At 41.7% G+C, this 19,449-nt stretch overlaps 1 protein-coding gene across 1 annotated transcript in view; it reads right to left on the bottom strand.

Moving 5' to 3' along the window:
• Snx6 (sorting nexin 6) overlaps positions 1-19,449 on the bottom strand; it is a 41,245-nt gene that overhangs the window by 6,881 nt on the left and 14,915 nt on the right. The window contains exons 5-11 of the mRNA XM_021178804.2: positions 17,432-17,553; positions 14,666-14,789; positions 12,247-12,342; positions 10,271-10,376; positions 7,255-7,330; positions 3,787-3,826; positions 1,131-1,217 (exon numbers count right to left, since the gene is read on the bottom strand). Coding sequence (XP_021034463.1) covers positions 1,131-1,217; positions 3,787-3,826; positions 7,255-7,330; positions 10,271-10,376; positions 12,247-12,342; positions 14,666-14,789; positions 17,432-17,553 — 651 coding nt within the window. The remainder of the gene's footprint in view (positions 1-1,130; positions 1,218-3,786; positions 3,827-7,254; positions 7,331-10,270; positions 10,377-12,246; positions 12,343-14,665; positions 14,790-17,431; positions 17,554-19,449) is intronic.

The following is a 19,449-nucleotide window of genomic DNA, read 5'->3' on the forward strand; positions in this document are numbered from 1 at the left end:
TTTTTCGAGACAGGGTTTCTCTGTGTAGCCCTGGCTGTGTCCTGGAGCTCACTTTGTAGACCAGGCTGGCCTCGAACTCAGAAATCCACCTGCCTCTGCCTCCTGAGTGCTGGGATTAAAGGTGTGCGCCATCACGCCCGGCTTCAACCACATTTTTAACAAAGCCTTCAGAAGTGAAGAACCGGGCTGGGGACAATGCTAAGTAGTAGAACAAATGCAAGAACCACGTTCAAGCCAGCTGGGGGGGGTGGGCACATCTTCAATTCCAGCAACCCCCCCTTCCCCCCAACCATGCAAGCTCACAAATCACAACTGCTTTGAAAATTAGGGTATTCTCAGTACTTTCCTGCATCTGTCTTAAAATATTTAGATTTTGTTTTTCTAAGTCTTTGCTGTTTGGTAATTAAGTCTTTTATATACAGCAGGAAATGTGTGAGTTCCCTTAAAATACTATTTAATTGTGTTCTCAAGTCAGCCAGAGACTTATTTAGACCAAATCAGAACCTAGTAGGTAGGGCTGGCGAGATGCCTTAGTGGGTAAGAGCACTGACTGTTCTTCTGAAAGGTCCTGAGTTCAGTTCCCAGCAACCACATGGTGGCTCACAACCACCCGTGTCTGAAGACAACTACAGTGTACTTATTTATAATAAATAGATCTTTGGGCTGGAGTGAGCAGAGGTCCTAAATTCAATCTCCAACAACCACATTAAGGCTTACAGCCATCTGTACAGCTACAGTGTGCTCATGTACATGAATCTTATTTGAGCACCTCATTCATTCATTCATTCTGACAGGGTTTTGCTGCGTAGCCCAGGCTGTCCTGGAATTTATACACCAAGCTGGCCTCCAAGTCAGAGGTCTACCTGCTTCTGTCTCCAGAGTGCTGGGATTAAAGATGTCTTGCTCCACGAAAGTTACTTTCATACAGCATTTATTTATCTTTTGAGACAAAGTCTTACTGTACAAAGCCCAAGATAGCCTCACATTCATTTCTCCTGTCCACCCTACCAAGTGGTAGGATCCTATCCATCACAGAGCACTGCACAGCGTGAAAATAAAATCAGTGTCCCCATAAGCCAACTCTTCACACTTTTCCATCCAATCACAGCTGAAGAAATGACAGCAGTTACCTTAGCGGCTTGAGACTCCCGCAAGTAGTACTTTAATAGGTCAGAAAGCTTGAGGTCCTCGTCAGCAGACACCCGAGCTTCTATTTTCTGAAAAGGGGACCTGTATATTAGATCACCTGCTACATTCTATTTTAATTAAAACACTGAAGAACTACAGACCCCATTCTGCTTTTTCAGGGTGACTTTTGTAATCCTAACATGAAATGAACAGAAGAATCAAATAACATTAATGAATTTGTGGAATAATAAATAACAAATTTATGGAATAACATTAATGAATTTCTACCTTTGAAAACTGGTTTTCCTACCATTTTTAGCTTCACCATTATAGAATCTACTGCAATGGCACTGGTAGGTGCCCATCCATAGATGAAGCTTTTAGAGATGAGATGGAAAGATAGGTGGTGGCAGTGATGGCTAACACCTTTAATCCCAGTACTTGAGTTCGAGGCCAGTCTGGTCTCCAGAACAGTTCCAGGAGAGTCAGGACTACAGAGTCTCCAAAAGCTGTCCTCCTCCAAAAAAAGAGATGATGATGATAAAGGTATGGTTTTGAGAAAGTGTCTCACTAAGTAGCCCAGGATGGCCTGAACTCATGAGTCCGCTGCCCCAGCCTCCAAGTGCTGAGATTACAGGCATGCCCATTACATTTGGCTCATGTAATTTGGAGGGGGTGGTTTTAAAAAATTATTATTAATGTACATATGCGTATGTGAGTGTACACACTCCGACACGTATGGAGGTCAGAGAACAACTTTTGCAAATTGGTTCCTTGCTTTCAACTTTACATTGGTTTCAGGAATTTTGGAAAGCTTTTACTTGCTAAGTCATCTTACCAGCTTCCTCTCAGTTCATTCTCTCCATCCCTTCAAACGCCCCTTCCACTCACAAACCTGGGAAGCCCTCAAACTTAGGACCCTGCCACTGCTGCTCTTGTGTTAAAATTAAGTAAGGTATGTACCGCACCATCAGACCCAGCTTAGAGATGTTGCTGGTTTATTTTCTGAGATAGTCAGTGTTTCACTGTGCAGCCCTGGCCGACCTTGAACTCAAGAGATTCAACTACCTCTAATTCCTGAGCGCTGGGATTACACATGTACACCAACACATCTGTCCAAAGAGATGTTTTATATGCTAAATGCAATAAAGGATCTAATGTGTCTCCTGACTTAAGTTATACCACAAAAAGTCACTTAATTACTTAGAAAGTAAATGGAGAAATCTGTATTTGGTAGCATTGAGAAAAACAATATTACTGCTATATTTTTTGTTTGTTTGAGACAGGATTTCTCTGTGTGGCCCTGGCTGTTCTAGAATTCTCTCTGTAAACCAGGATGACCTTGAATTTACAGTCTCTGCCTCCCAAGTGGTGGGACTAAAGGTATCCACCACTACCTGGATTTTCCTTTTTTAAATTTTTAAATTTTTTTCATTTCAGTATTGGCTATATTAAAAAATAATTCAACTTTAAAAAGAAAACCAAGATGAAAATAAAGATAAACATGAATATCTGGAATAAAAGAACACAGAAAATAAAAACGAAGTAAAAAGCAACATAGAAATGATGGTTTTGAGGGAGCCTTGGTGATGTGTATGTGACATTTTTCACTATTCTATACTCTACTCACTACCCTATATAACTTCCCTATGCGTCGGAAATGAGTCAGGTGTGCTGGGACACACATGTAATCCAATCCCGGCACTTGAGAGGTAGAGACAGGATGAGCAATATTCTAAGGTTATCCTCAGCTACACAGAGTTCAAGGCTAACCTGGGCTAGAACCTGACTCAAAATTATGTATTTAAAATTACTGTTAAAATTGTCTGTCTGTTTATTTCTTAAAGGCACACTCACCAAGTAGGTAAAACACAGGTAACAAAAAACCCACCAAGTATGAGCAAGCTCACAGAGCATCCTGAATGCGAAAAGTTATTCAAACGAGAACAAAATGTGGTAAATGGAACGGCATGAGATGCTAGTATTGAAGGTCAGAAGGTCAGAGAATTCGACTGCCTCTGCCTACCAAGTGCTGGGATCAAAGGCATGTGCCACCACGCCCGGCTAGGCCGCAGATTTCTGAGTTCGAGGCCAGCCTGGTCTGCAAAGTGAGTTCCAGGACAGCCAGGGCTATACAGAGAAAAAAAAAAAAAAAGCTGAAGCCTTGAATAAAGTGTGCATTGGCTGACTTGGCTCTGTACCTCCTGTGTCCTGTTAATGCGGCTCTACCCTTAGGACCCCACACACTAGATGTTGACATGTCACCACAGCTGATATTTTGAACAATTATTTTTTATTTTTTATTTTTATTTTTATTTTTGGTTTTTCAAGACAGGGTTTCTCTGTTATAGCCCTGGCTGTCCTGGAACTCACTTTGTACACCAGGCTGGCCTCGAACTCAGAAATCCGCCTGCCTCTGCCTCCCAAGTGCTGGGATTAAAGGCGTGCACCACCATTGCCCGGTTTGAACAATTTTTTGCAATACTATTACTTTTACTTTGTGCCACCATGCATCGTGCATGTGTGGAAGTCTGAGAAGTATGAGACCTCTCTTCTGCCTCACTGTTTTACAGTGCGGTACAACGTTAGTTTTACAATGCAGCATAATGTTCCAATAAGCACAGTCTATGCAGCAGTTCTCTCAAGCTTAGTACTTACTCTTGTTTTATCAAACAGCTCTGAAACTTTGAGGAAAAACCTGCAAGGGAAAAATACTTTCATTAGAACCATCATCTGATTAATTTTTCACTTTGTTTAGAGATAATGACTCCAAACCATATTAATAAAGGACATTTTTGTTTCATCACATAAAACATCTGATGGTCTTGTTAACTGAAGACTTCAACAGTAAAAAAATACTCTCTGCACTTATAACAATAAACTGCTTATTAAAAACTCCAGAATAGTGTTATCTTGATCCCCTAGAATCTATATGTTGCTAAGGAAATAAAAATTCCAAGTTGTTCTCTGATTGCTACATTTATGCACACATAGAAGTGTGTGTCTCTCAAATAAATAGACAGCCAAGTGTGGTGGTGAACACCTTTAATCCCCTCACTCAGGAGGCAGAGGCAGGTGGATTTCTATGAATTCCTTTGTATAGGTCTACAAAGGTCTATAGAGATACAGTGAGACACTATTTCCAAAAACAAACAAATAAAAAGGTTAAAACATTTTTTTAAAAGCAAGCAATTACAGGAAAACATTGGTGCTAGCAAGATGGCTCAGCCGGTAAGAACACTGACTGCTCTTCCAAAGGTCCTGAGTTCAAATCCCAGCAACCACATGGTGGTTCACAACCACTTGTAATGAGATCTGACACCCTCTTCTGGTGCATCTGAAATCAGCTACAGTGTACTTATCTATATAATAATAAATTTACTTATTATCTTATAATAAAAAATAAATCTTTGGGCTTAAGTGAGTGGGGTTGACCAGAGCCAGGAGAGGTCTTAAAATTCAATTCCCAACAACCACATGAAGGCTCACAACCATCTGTTCAGCTATAGTGTACTCACATACATAAAATAAATAAATATTAAAAAAAATAAAAAAGGAAGACACTGAAGTCAGAACAGATTTTAGAATCCTCTGATAATATTGTTTGGTTCTGGGGCTGCAGAGATGGCTCAGCAGTCAAGAGCATGACTGTTCTTCCAAAAGTCCTGAGTTCAGTTCCCAGCAACCACATGGTGGCTCACAACTATCTATAATGGAATCCAACGCCCTCTTCTGGTGTGTCTGAGGACAGCTACAGTGCACTCACATACATAAAATAAGTACAATTTTTAAAAAAGATTTCTTTATTATTATATATAAGTACACTGTAGCTGTCTTCAGACACACCAGAAAAGGACATCAGATCTCATTACGGGTGGTTGTGAGCCACCATATGGTTGCTGGGATTTGAACTCAGGACCTTTGGAAGAACAGTCAGTGCTCTTAACCACTAAGTCATCTCACCAGTCTTTAAATATTTTTTAAAAATTGTTTGGTTCTTTATTTTTGGCACTTAAGAAAATTGAGCCCAGGGCCTCGTGTACTCTAGGCAAGGGCTCTACTACCAAACTACAGCCCCAGTTTAAACACTTCTAGATATAGCAGCTTTGTTCTGAAAACAAAAAATAAATAAGCAATTGCTATCTCAGAATTTATTTTCAAATAGACAGTGTGGCAAGTCTAAATATCAATTTTTTAATACCCCAGGCTGGGTGTGGTGGTTTAACCCTTAAATCCCAGCTTGGGAGGCAGAGGCAGGCAGATGTCTGTGAGTTAAGGGACCAGCAGTTACACAGTAAGATTCTATGTCAACAAGAAGAGGGTTGGAATGGAGGGGCCTGTAGTAGATGGCTCACCAGTTAAGAGCCCTTGCTACCCGAGTTCTGTTCACAGCACCATGCAGCCAGTGACTCCCACTTACTGTAACTGCAGTTCTAAGGGATCGGACACACTCCTTGTCCTCTGAGGGCACTAGCACACAGGTGTCATACACTCACACACATACATACAAATGGAAAGAAAAAAAACGTATGTATATAGAATATACAAAGAATATATATAGTATAACTTAAATTACTTATTTTTATGTGTATGAGTGTTTTGCCTGCATGAAAATATATATAATTTTAATATTTTTAATTTATTTAATGTATGAGTGCTCTGCTGCATATATACAGGCCAGAAGAGGGCACCAGATTTCCCTTATAGATAGTTGTGAGCTACCATGTGGTTGCTGAAAATTGGACTCAGGACCTCTGGAAGAGCAGCCAATGCTCTTAACTGCTGAGCCATCTCACAGCCCCTAAACTTTAAATTTTAAAGTAGATATGTTGTGTGAGTATTCTATATACGTGCAGAAGAAGGTGATGGATCGCCTGGAACTGAAATTACAGGTAGCTGTAAGCCACCAACATAGATGCTAGGACCAAACCGAGCCATTTCTCCAGTTCCAAGATGTATTTCTTTCCCCTTCTTTCTTGGTTTTATGAGACAGGTCTTACTATGTAGTCCAGGCTAGCCTAGAATTCAAAATTAGTCCGCCTCAGCCTCAGGTACTAGGATGAGATGTATATTATATCTGCTCCCCAGTTTTATTTTTGAGACAAAGTGTCGGGTTTACCAAACTTGATCCAGTCTCAACTGCATGATATGATATAGATCCCTATCACACATACATACACAAAATAAATACATGTAAAAAACAATTGTTTAAATTTCAATGTCAGTGACAGGAATGGTAGCGCATGCCTGTAAATCCCAGCAGCCAGCACTCAGGTAGCAGAAGCAGGAAAATCCAGAGTCCAAAGTCATTCTCAGCTACATAGTAAGACCGACGCCTGCATGGGCTACCTATGACCAAGTGTTGAGAAGGGTAATGGGGCTGTGGGGTGGGGCACAGTGGTAGCTCAGTGATAGGCTACATTAATTGTTTAACACTTTAAGGGTTGGCCCCACCACTGGAGGGGGGAAAAGGTAACTAAGGCATTATAAAAAAAAGTTCAAGCCGGGCATGGTGGCACACGCCTTTAATCCCAGCACTCGGGAGGCAGAGGCAGGCGGATTTCTGAGTTCGAGGCCAGCCTGGTCTACAAAGTGAGTTCCAGGACAGCCAGGGCGATACAGAGAAACCCTGTCTTGAAAAACCAAAAAAAAAAAAAAAAAAAGTTCACCCTGACTTCAAATGAAATATATAGCAAATATGTGAAGTGTCCAATGTCTGTCTGTTTCTCTGTTTGTCTATCAAGAGGTTCTATCTATCTATCTATCTATCTATTTATCTATCGAGAGGGTTTGTAGACAGAGATGGCCTAGAACTAACTATGTAGACCATGCTAGCCTCATACTCACAGATCATCTGCCTGCCTTTGTTTTCTAGGTGCTGGGATTAAAGGATGTACTACCATGCCTAGCCTGAAGTGTTGAACATTTTAAAATAATAATTAGAAAATGAGAAGACAAAAAAAGAAACCAAGTATTTTATAATAATAAAAACCCAGTTTATAAAAAAAATGCGTTGATAAAAATATCCTAAAATGCCTATGAAAATTACAAGTACTATTTCCTTCGCTGCCAGCAAAGCCCTTCGCCTGCTTTACTTATATTAACGTTCTTAACTATAATTCTTACTTGCATATATCTGTAGAGTCCTGAGTTCCTAAAGCATATAATGAAGACCCAATTCTATTGTAATCATCAGCAGCACCTATGGAGAAAGTTTGAAAAATTAAAAAGCAAGTTTAATAATATATTAACCTATTGATTTAAAACTACTTACTGATCTCCTATCTGCAAAATGTAATCTAAGACACCCAGTAAAGGAACAAGCAACTGTAATGCAGTGTGGCAGGCAACATTGGCCATGCGAACTGCTTTAGGATGGATGGGAGCAGAAGTGTATATATGCACACATACATGCACATATCATATTTGTTTTACACACATATGTAAAACGCCACCTAAGCTGGGGACATGGTGGAAACTACAGAATGAACTCCTGTGTGTGGGATGAACAAGTCTTTCCCAGGCAGAGAGAGTGCACCCTGACTAAAGGGAACTGCATGGAGAAGGGTCACAGCAACAGAGAACAGCACACCCAGAGAGTGGGTGTGACTCAGTACAGCTGGAAACAAAGGGGAGCCAAGGAAGTGAAGAAAGGAAAACTGGAGGCATTCTGGAGGTCAAGGTCTTAGAAACCACCAGAGTTTTCAACCCCTCCAGAAAAGCCGGCTAGCTACAGTCTAAAAGTAGAAGGACTGAAAAGGAGAATGACCAACCAAGAAGCAGGCAGTCCCCTGACAATAGATACTAGCAATGAAGAAAGTTGCGAGAAGGTCTGGTAGGTAGGAATTATAAACAAGAGACTTGATATACAGAGGGGATATACACAGATGGTAGCGCCTTTATTCACAGATGCTACAGGGCAGAGGACTAAATTTGAGCACAATTCCAGGGATCTGCCCACGGGCATCGCACGCACTTGCTGAGAGGATTATAGTGAGTGCTTCTAGTTCGGTGGGAAAGGAATGCGCTTGGGTGCATCCCTGTGTTAGCAGCCGGATATGGAAATGAGGATGACAATGGTACCCATACCAAAATTTATGTGGGGGATTCAATGAGTTATTCAATATTACAAAGTGTCTGGAATATAAATTACACGCTACACAAGAACATAGCACAAAGTAATTACCACATATTAGATCTCTGGGAATACAGTAGCAGTATTTTCATTGGTGTCTGTCTCTTAAAACAATAATCCTTACATTATACTTACGCTGTACAAAATTAACTGATAAACACTTGACTATTACTTATTTAAATTAGAATGGTTCTATATTTTTATAGTTTAAAAACATTTTAAATTATGTGTATCTGTGTAAGGGTATGTGTTCTTGACTGCACATCTCCTTGGAGGCTGAAAGAGACAGCCTTCAAACCCCCTGCAGCTAGAGTTACAGGCAGCTACTGAGTTGTCCAACATGGGTTCTGGGAATCAAACTCAGGCCCTCTGAAGAACAGCAAGCGCTCTTGGCCACTGATCTCTCTCCAGCCTCAACGTGTTTATTAAATCTGTAATTCCAGAACTTATTATGAGGTGACCCAAGGCTCACTCAATCCTCTTGCCCCTGCCTCCACAGTGCTGGAGCACACTACCATGAGCTGCTCTATTTTATTTTGTGATTATCAACTAGGAATACACACTCATGATCATTTCTCTTTAGCTACCATCTGTTTGGCCAAATTAATACAACTCACTAATATTTTCTTCAATTCATTCCCTCACCGTACCTTTTTCTTTTTCTTCCTTAAAACATTATTTATTTAAACTTTATTATTAGGGGCTGGAGAGATGGCTCAGCGGTTAAGAGTACTGGCTGCTCTTCCAGAGGTCCTGAGTTCTGAGTTCAATTCTCATCAACCACATGGTGGTTCAAAAAACAAACAAACAAACAAACAAAACTGTAATGGGAGCCAATCCCCTCTTCTGGTGTGTCTGAAGGCTGTTTCAGTGTACTCATATACATAAAATAAGTAATCTTTAAAAAATTAATAATACTAAAAAGAAAGAAACTAAACATTATTTAAAGTGTGTTTTGAGCATGGGCACAGGCATGTCACAGCTGCAGGCCAGAGGACAACTTTATGGAGCTGATTCTCTTCTTCCACCTTTATGTGGGTTCCTGGGATTGAACAGTGCTTGTACAGTACAGCTCTTTACCCACTGAGCTATCTCATCTCACTTGCTACATAGCCCAGGCTGGTCCTCAAGCAATGGGATTACCAGTACATACCAACAAAGCCAACAGACACAGCTTAAAAAGGTCTCTGGGACAGCTGAGGCAGGAAGCCTCACAGTTCATGGCCAGACTGAATCAAAACAGGTGGGGGTGGGGGGTAGGCCTGCCGCTTAACTGGGAATATGTTTACTAACCATTCATAAAGCACTGGGACTTTTTTTTTTTTTTTTTTTTTTTTTTTTTTTTCAGGGTTTCTCTGTGTAGCCCTGGCTGTCCTGGAACTCACTTTGTAGATCAGACTAGCATTGAACTCAGAAATCAGCCTGCCTCTGCCTCCCATGCTGGGATTAAAGGTGTGCGCCACCACCGCCTGGATAAGCACTGGGCTTTAAGGCCACCACCACATAAAAACTGGATACAGCACATATCTAAAATCTCAGTTTAGGCAAAACAAAGGAAGACCAGAGGCTCCAGGACATTTTTGGTTACACAGTGATTTCAAGAACAGTTTGGGATACATTCTGACCCAAAGAAGACACTGGGGGGGGCCTGAATGTCATAGACCACTGTCCTTCCTATTCAGACTTTTACATTGTAAGTAACATGTTGACTTTACAATTATTTCAGTTACAGTCTCAGTTTGGAGGCTAGCGACATGAGGTCTTGTGGAGGACCTGCCTGGGTTTGGTTCCCAGCACTCGTATCAGGTGGCTCACAACCACCTCCAACTCCAGGTCCTCTCTGGCCTCCACGGTGCACTGGGTTTCCTACAACTCACTATGTAGACCAGGCTGGCCTTGAACTAGCAGACTGCCTTCTGAATGCTGGAATTAAAGACAAGCATCACCATGGCCAGCAAAACAAACAAATCTTGAAAGAAAAAAAAAGTTTTACCACAGAAGCCTTACTTTTGTGAGATCTTGTCATTCTGTCCGACTTAGCAGATGCATCCTTAACCCGGTTGTGATATTCTAAAAGGAATGTTCGTTCGTGCTCAAAGAAGTCGTCTACATCCTGCGGGATGAGGAAAGAGCAGTGGCTGTTTACACATGCTCGCTCTACTGTGATCTGAAACCTTGTCATCACTTACAGTCAGGAAAGGAGCGCTACCTTCTAGGACTCTGGCTTTTCGCCATTGGCACAGCGAGACTTTAGCAGACAAGCCCAGGGTTTATGGCTGAAGGCTAGAGTGTGTTTACCCTGAAACAGGATGCCACACACACCACTGCAGGAGGAGTGAACAGATGTTTTTGAAGAAGGGGGAAGCTCTGGCATCTATACATGAGAAACCTATTTTTCCTGATCTATTATACATTTCACGGGTCATTCAGGGGCTGCCTAGCAAACTAACTGCTGGGACAAACCTAGCCAAATGAGCTCTGTGGGAACAGTGATACAGTTAAGCACCACTTTCAATCTTTTTTTTTTTTTTTTTTAACATTTATCTATTTTCCTTTCACATGTATTGGTGTTTTGTTTACATGAATGTCTGTGCACCACCTGTGTGCCTAGTGCTCACAGAGAACAAAAGAGGGCAGTAGATTCCCTGAAGCTGAATTGCAGACCCAGGAATCAAACCTGGGTCCACTGGAAGACAGCCTATGGTATTAACACCGAACAATCATTTCTCCAGCCCCCAATCTCTTCTTGAAATAAGGCTAGATATATGTTTTAAATTAGAAAATAAAATCACTATTAGTGCTTTCTAGCAACTATTCTTTGAGTCACTTATATAATTTAGCATTTATAGCAACAGAATCTGACCAAGAGTCTGCTTTAAAGAAAATGGCATTTAACCATCACTTCAAACATACCACTTTTCTTAACCATGAAAATGAGGATAAACATCTAACTCGTAGGGTTATAATGAAGACTGTAAGCACAAGCCTCAAATGAATATATTATACATGTTCAAAAATGTCCACTGACTACCAAAATCATAGCTAATATGGGATTAAGGGAGAACTGTCTGTGTAGAATGGATGTTTGTATTTACGAGCTAAGAAAATCCATTAACTATTAATGCACAGCAACAGCAGAGAGGATGCAGACTGAGTCTCCATGGGAGAGCAGTCAACACTTGGACTGTTAACACCAGTTCAGAGGGAAAGTCAAATAGCTCATACTTAAGAGCTGCAGTAACTTAAGAGCTGGCAGTAACATGAAATAGACTGTTTGTTTGTTTATTTTAGAGACAGGGTTTCTCTGTGTAGCCCTGGCTGTCCTGGAACTCACTTTGTAGACCAGGCTGGCCTCAAACTCAGAAATCCGCCTGCCTCTGCCTCCCGAGTGCTGGGATTAAAGGCGTGCGCCACCACGCCCGGCTTAGAAGCACTATTTATCTAGAATTTGCTGATATTGTAACATTTACAGAAAAAGATGCCAGATTATCTTTCCCACAATCCCATGAACCATGTGATATTACTTCATTTGAAGATGGAGAAACAGACTCAGAGAAGGCAGTTTTCCCAAGATCACACTTTACCCAAAGACACTCTGGAAACCTCAGCTTCTATCTACCCAAATCCAAACCCAGGTCTGCACCCATACTTGCAAGCAAGAGCAAGTGCTCAGAGGCAGGCCAGCCTACAGCCGTCTGTCCTGCACCCTGAAGGCCCTGGGTACATGGGATTTAATATCCATTTTACATAGACAGTTCTCCCTTAGATCTCTCTCCTGCTGCCTCATGGTCGGACCTCCAGAGCATTCATAAAATACATAGGGCAGCCAGGTATAGGGGCACACACCTTTAATCCCAGAATATGAGAGGCACAGGCAAATGGGTCTGTGTGAATTCCAGTCCAACCAGAGCTATACAGCAAAACCCTATCTACAAAACAAAGTCTATTCTCCCCTAGTGCTACTCATCAAGTATAAATTTTACCTTTACTCCAGAAACAATGACTCCATCTGCTGACTTAACCATGTTTTTAAAGAAATCCTCGAGTTTTTCTTTTTTATTTTTTCCTCGAACACTCAACTGAAAGACAATAAAACAAAAAACAAAAACACAAAATAAGTTTAATACAGGATTTCCTTTATTCATAAGAAATGTAGTAGGGGCTGGAGAGGTGGCTCAGAGGTTGAAAACACTGAGTCCTCAACCAGAGGGCCTGAGCTCAACTCCCAGCAACCACATGGTGGCTCACAAACATCTGTACTGAGGTCTGGCGCCCTCTTCTGGCATGCAGGCATATATGTAGGCAGAACACTGTATATAATAAATAAATCTTAGGGAAAAAAAAAAGAAATGTAGTAGACAACACCACATTGTTATGATTCTCTACCAGCTCTAAAATACATTAGGCAAATTCTTTCCTGCCTTCCCTCCTTCCTTTCTTTCTCTTTCTTTTTTTCTTTCTAAGATGTATGTATTTATCTTATATGAGTACACTGTATCTGTCTTCACACACACCTTCAATTCTGGACTCTACATGGTGGAAGGAAAGGTCTCTCACAAACCATCCTGTGTCCTCCACAAGTGTACCCACATACAATAAAGAAATGTAACTAAAAATTCTTTAAAAAGTGCTAGAGTCAGGTGTGATGGTGCACCCCTTTAATCTCAGCACCAAGAAGACAACCTGGTCAACTCCCTATGTGTGGCGTTCCAGACCAGCCAGGAGAGCTGGGAGCTCAAGAACCCAGGCTGTCACGTACCAGGTGAGCACTTAAATGGAGTTACAGCTTTAGCCCTTTTACAATTATTTACTTAAAAAAAAACTTTTTTATTTTTATTTCACATGCATTGGTGTTTTGCTTGCATGTATGTCTGTGTCAGAGTGTCTAGTCCCCCAGATCTGGAGTTATAGGCAGTTGTGAGCTGCCATGCTGGTGATGGGAATTAAACCCAGGTCCTCTGGAAGAACAGTCAGTGCTCTTAATTGCTGAGCCATCTCTCCAACCCACAGTTATTTATTCTTATAAGTACTTTTGTTTTTTGTTTTTTGTTTTTTTTTTTTTGGTTTTTCGAGACAGGGTTTCTCTGTGTAGCTCTGGCTGTCCTGGAACTCACTTTGTAGACCAGGCTGGCCTCAAACTCAGAAATCCGCCTGCCTCTGCCTCCTGAGTGCTGGGATTAAAGGCATGCGCCACCACGCCCAGTTTATAAGTACTTTTAAAATAACATTTTACTTTCATATTTGCATTCTTTACTGAAAAACAAACAATAAACTTAGAGCCACCAAACTGATTATCACCATTAGCTCCCCACCCCTGAGTTTACAAAAGGAACGTCTCTCAGTTTCTAGGTGGTTGTTTTGTGTTGTTTTTCAGGACAGCTTCTCTGTGTAGCCCTGGCTATCCTGAAACTTACTCTGTACACTAGGCTGGACATGAACTCACAGAAATCCACCTGCCTCTGCTTCCAAGTGCTGGGATTATTGCCTAGCCAATAGAAACTTCTTATGCCACAAAAATAAGCATTTGGCCTTACATTAATTAATATAACTAAAACTTAGAATGCTTGAATATCAAACAATCTGGCCCAGGGCTCAGCTGGGGGCTTGGTGTTAAGAGAAAAGGTTATATGGAACACAGGGGATAGAGCTTCTTCTCTGAGGCACCTCACTGGCCCTGAAACTTACTGAGTATGAAAATGGTTTAAAAAAATAAAAGGTTTGGGTTTCAGTCTGGCACATGCCTGTAATTTTAAAACAAAGTAAGCAAACAGAGACAGTACTGAGTTTGAGGCTAGACTGAAATACAGACTAAAAATAATAGAAAAAAAAAAGGTTTGGGGCTAGGGACATAGCTCAGTTCAGAGAGGCTAACTAAATCTCTAGGTTATCTCCCCCGCACCACATTCAAACTGATCTCAATAGCACATGCTTATAATCACAGCAATCACGATGGGGAAAGAGGAGCAGGCACCCCATACCATCCAGGGCTGCACAGAGTTTGAGGCCAATCTGGAATACTTTGGCTTCTGTTTCAGAGAAACAAAGTTTTTGAATTCAGGCTTTCAGATTATGGAAGTTCAACTTATAACTTGATTTAACTGATCCCCTCAAGGCCTACTAAAACTACTTTGCTACTGAAAATGTGGCACTTTAAACTGCCCTGAAAAATCAAAGCATTCGGACCCTGAAAAACTAAAGGGGACCACTGGCAACTAAAGTGTGACCTCCAGGTCCCACATGGTGGAAGGAGTTCTTTATCGCTCCCTGACTCTAAAGCATCCGGTGCTAGCATCAAGCCCAGCTGGGCCAGGACCGTGCTCCTCTCCCACCTTCAAAACCCTTATAAAAATAACAGACGGCAGCAACAACTTCCATCGCTGCTCTCATTAGTCTGACACTCACATCTTGATTATATTCCAAGAAGACGTGGAAATTTAAATCTTTTCTCAAAATAGGATGCGCTGCAACCCGACACAGGAACACCTCATGCATTGCAACTGTCTTCTTGAAGATCGCCAGGTATTCACTAGAAACGAGACAAAATTAAGAGTATAAACAATGGATTCAACTACAAAGTCATCCCAAGCTCCATTCACTGGAGCATTATAAATGTAAAACTAAAAATGCATGACATAATTCATATCAACAAAGCTTTTAGTTGCACTGTTAAGTAGAAGTTTAAGATTCATTTCTGAGAAAGCCTCATGCTATTTTAGTGTTTACTACATGTAAATGTTAAAAATCTCAACTCTTAACAAACTTTTCTATTATGCAAGTTGATGTTAGGTTGGGATATTTGTTTTTTAGGTATAGAATAATTATGATACAACCTTAACAACAACACAATTTTTATATAATTGTAGCCTGAATATACATATGCAAAAGATACGCAAATCTTCATTAATCATTTTTCAGTGTTAATATTATTTTCACACACATGTACCACAGAGCAACTACTTATGCCATCATACTGAAGAAATGTGTTTAAGTTACATTATCAATGCATTCAAGCAGCCATAGAGCAGCACACAACAGTTTTGGTTTGTGTGTGTGTGTGTGTGTGTGTGTGTGTGTGTGTGTGTGAGATAGTCTTGCTTCAACTTCGTGCAAGAAGAGTAAGTTTTACGTACCAGCACCCCAGCAGGGCCAGTGTTGGGAGTAGTTTGAGCTCTGGGAGGGTGGTCACTCAGTGAAGACAAAAAGAAAGGTGCAGAGGATGCAGGTGGGCAGTAGAGCAAACCCAGTGTTCTGCTCTCCAATCCCTACCCAGACCACAGAAGAACCATGACCAGGGCCACGGAGAAGCCAGAGCTTCAACAATAATGTATTCCGATAGTTTCTAGCTTCTAGTCTGACTACTATTGCACCTAGAACTGACAGAATTCTGATGTGTCACTTTACATTTTAACAATCATCTACTTTGTTCATTTATTGCTTCATTATAAATCACTCAGCATTCTGACAAGGAGTTTAGCAACATTGTGATTAGATGCTTGAAAGCAAACTTAAAGATAAAGAAAATGCACAAAGGGAGAGATGGCAGGCCATATTGTGATCATCACTTAAGATCTGGAAGGGTGGCTGGCAAACATCTCTGTTTCTGGCAGGCAGCCTGGGATGCTCTGGGATACAAGATCACACATGATGGCATGCCTACTATCATAAAAACTAAAGTAAATTTCCACACCTCCCAAAATGACAAAGTTCAAAAGAGAGTGAAACTATCTTGTCAAGTATGTTAAAAGTAAAAAATGATCAAAATTTCAAGAACTTAATGTGTTCTGAGGGTATATAAAAATAATACTTTTGTCTGCATGTGTTTGTGCACATGTGTTTCATTGCCAGGGAGGCCAGAAGAGGCTGTCAGATACCCCAAGCTGGAGTCACAGTTGTAAGCCATCTGATAGGCTCAGGTCCTCTGCAAGAGCTGCAAGCACTCTAGCCTCTGAGCCAGCTCTCCAGCCCCCTAAAAGAAATTAATGAGAAGAGAACTTGTCTGACTATTCTCATCAGTGTGTCCTGTCATCATCTTAGGTCCCCTAGAGCTGGCAGAGGAGAGGGAAGGAGATACACAAGCACTTGACATGTTTTGTTGTTGTTCTGAGACAGAGTTTTATGTGACCCAGGGTGGAGTTAAGTCACTATATAGATGAGGCTGGCCTTGAACTCCTGCCTTTACCATCCAAGTACTGGATTAGAGGTCTGTGCTTCCCTCCTACCCCCCATTTTGTTTGTTTTTCGAGTCAGTGTCTATCTGTCTGTCTCTGTAATAGATCTGGCTGTCCTGGAACTCACTCTGTAGAGCAGGCTGGCCTCAAACTCACAGAAATCTGACAGTCTCTGCCTCCACAGTGCTTAGATTAAAGGCTTGTGCCAGCAGACCTTGCTGGTTTGTGCTACTATGATTAGGCTCTTTTCACTGTGTAGCCTTGGCCAGCCTGGCATCCACTGTGTAGCCTCCATCTGAGATACACCTGCTTTTGTTTTCCAGGTGCTAGGTTCAAAGGCACGCACCACCATGCCTGTTTTATTATATATCTTTCTCTTTTTTTTTTGTTTTTTTGTTTTGTTTGTTTGTTTTTTTCGAGACAGGGTTTCTCTGTATAGTCCTGGCTGTCCTGGAACTCACTTTGTAGACCAGGCTGGCCTCAAACTCAGAAATCCGCCTGCCTCTGCCTCCCAAGCGCTGGGATTAAAGACATGCACCACCACCGCCCGGCTTGTTTTTCTTTTTTCAAGAGAGGGTTTCTCTGTATAGCCTTGGCTGTCCTGGAACTCACTCTATAGACCAGGCCATAAAAGAAAACATGTAAAGAGATGTTCAGCACACTTTTTACAAGAAATGGAAGCTGTAGGGCAGATACACGCTGAGAAAACAGAGACAGGTGAGGATGACTGAGGCCTTATAAATAATTCTTAGAAAATGGGTAACGTTTTAAGGTCATATTGCCTTCCTTCAATAAGGTTTTAGATGCTCAATTTTCAACTTTCAGAGTCTATTTAAATAATTTAAAATCTGACAATGAAGACAATGGTGCTCTTTTTCTGAAGAGGCTCTGATCGTGGCCATTAACAGATCATTATGACTTACCCTGGCTTTTTCACTCACTACAGTGAAACGGGTATCAGAGAGCACAATTAACAAAAGTAACAAAAAACATCACATACGCTTCCAGTTCCTGCTTCATCTTTGTGAATTCTTCCTTTGTCATCGACCCTTCCCCTTCTCCAAGCTTCTGCAGTTTTTCCCGTGAAGCATCAAAATCAGGTCTTGGTGGTGCTGGTGGGATCTTTAACAAAACCAAATAACTAACTTTAAGGAATTATTTCTTTTTTTCGTTTTACTATTTTTGGTTTTTCGAGACAGGGTTTCTCTGTATATCCCTGGCTGTCCTGGAACTCAGAAATCTACCTGCCTCTGCCAAAGGGTGCACGCCTTTAATCCCAAATGCTGGGATTAAAGGTGTGCACCACCACGCCCGGTGATTTAGTTTTTTTTTAAACCTGTGTGTGTGTGTGTGGGGGGGGGTGCGTGCGTGCGTGTGTGTGTGTGTGTGTGTGTGCACTCTCGCGAGAGCACACACACTAGTGCGCGCACACACACACACTAGCCCTAGCATGTATAGTGATCACACACACACACACACACACTAGTCCTAGCATGTATAGTGATCACACACACACACACTAATCCTAGCACGTATAGTGATCAGAGAACAACTTGCAGGAACTGGCTCTCCTCTTCTACCATCTGAGACCTGGGGTCAGACTCAGGCCTTCAGGGCTTGGTGGCAGATACTTTCCCTGATGACCATCCCATCAGCCCCGTTCCATTTCTTTCAGTGCTGTATCTGAGGATGATGGCTCCAGTACTCGGGAGACTGGAGTAGGATGGCTGCAAGTGTGAGGCCAAGCTAATACTTCTGAGTACAGCCTTAGTTACAAGTGAAACTCCGACTCAACAAAATACAACAATGTTTTGATAATGCCAAAGTACAAAATATGAACTGAGCTCCAGGTGTGGTGGTGCACGCCTTTAATCCCAGCACTTGGGAGGCAGAGGCAGGCAGATTTCTGATTTTCAGATTTTCTGGCCAGCCTGGTCTACAAAGTGAGTTCCAGGACAGCCAGGGATATACAGAGAAACCCTGTCTCGAAAAACCAAAAAGAACTGAGCACCTGAGATGCCAAAATTCAGATTAGAAAACATTTCCAGTTCGAGAAATCAAGATCTGTGGGTTCTACTGGTGGTGGTGGTCCACATCTTCAATCCCAGCTCTTGGGAGGAAGAAGTAGGCTGATCTCTGTGAATTTGAGGCCAGCCTGGCTGGCTTACAGAGTGAGCTATATAGAGTAAACTGATCTTGAAAAACCAAACCCTCTTGCCTCACCCCTCCAAGTGGCCAGTTGCCATCATCCTTTATCTACTTGTTAGTCTGTTTGTTTGTTTTAGCACAGTCCTCAAGGGGTGGAGTGATGGCTTAGGGTAGAAGCTCTGCAGCACCGAAAGGCAGGCCGGGCATGGGGGCATGCACCCATGATCCCAGCACTCATGGAGCTGGTGCTCTCCATACAGCAAACCAAAGGCCGGCCTTGGCTGCATAAGCTTTTGCCTAAGACAGTGGTCATGCCCTGGAAAGTAGATCAGTGTCTTGCTCAGCCATCAGAGAAGCTGGTGGGAACAAGTACAGAGAGCCACAACTGGACCATGTATAAAGTAAGAGACCTTGGAACAACCAGTCCTAAATGGATGTCTCTATTAAACCTCCCCTCTCAGGGCTCTGAAGAAGTCACCAAGGAAGGAAGGCCTTCACTCCTCCTAAATACAACAGGATGCACAGATGACCTTCCAGACTGGCAGCATGTACAGGGTCTGAACAGGTCTAAGCCAGACAGGATCCCAGCAAAGAGAGGAGGAAGTAGACATGAGCTCCCATCCCTAACAAAGAAGCTATCTCTAGCTGATAATCTCTCTCAAAGGAAAATTAGTTTTCTCCAATAGAGTCTCACTGTGTACAAAAATCACACTTAAGGACAGGTCCCACCATAGCAGCAAACAGCCAACACAAATGAACTTGATAGTATTACACTTACACTTACACTTACACACACACACACACACACACACACACACACACCACACACACTTTTTTATTATTTATTATTTTTTTAAAGATTTATTTATT

This window comes from Mus caroli, chromosome 12, assembly GCF_900094665.2.
Source record: "Mus caroli chromosome 12, CAROLI_EIJ_v1.1, whole genome shotgun sequence".
Classification (NCBI taxonomy): Eukaryota; Metazoa; Chordata; class Mammalia; order Rodentia; family Muridae; genus Mus; species Mus caroli.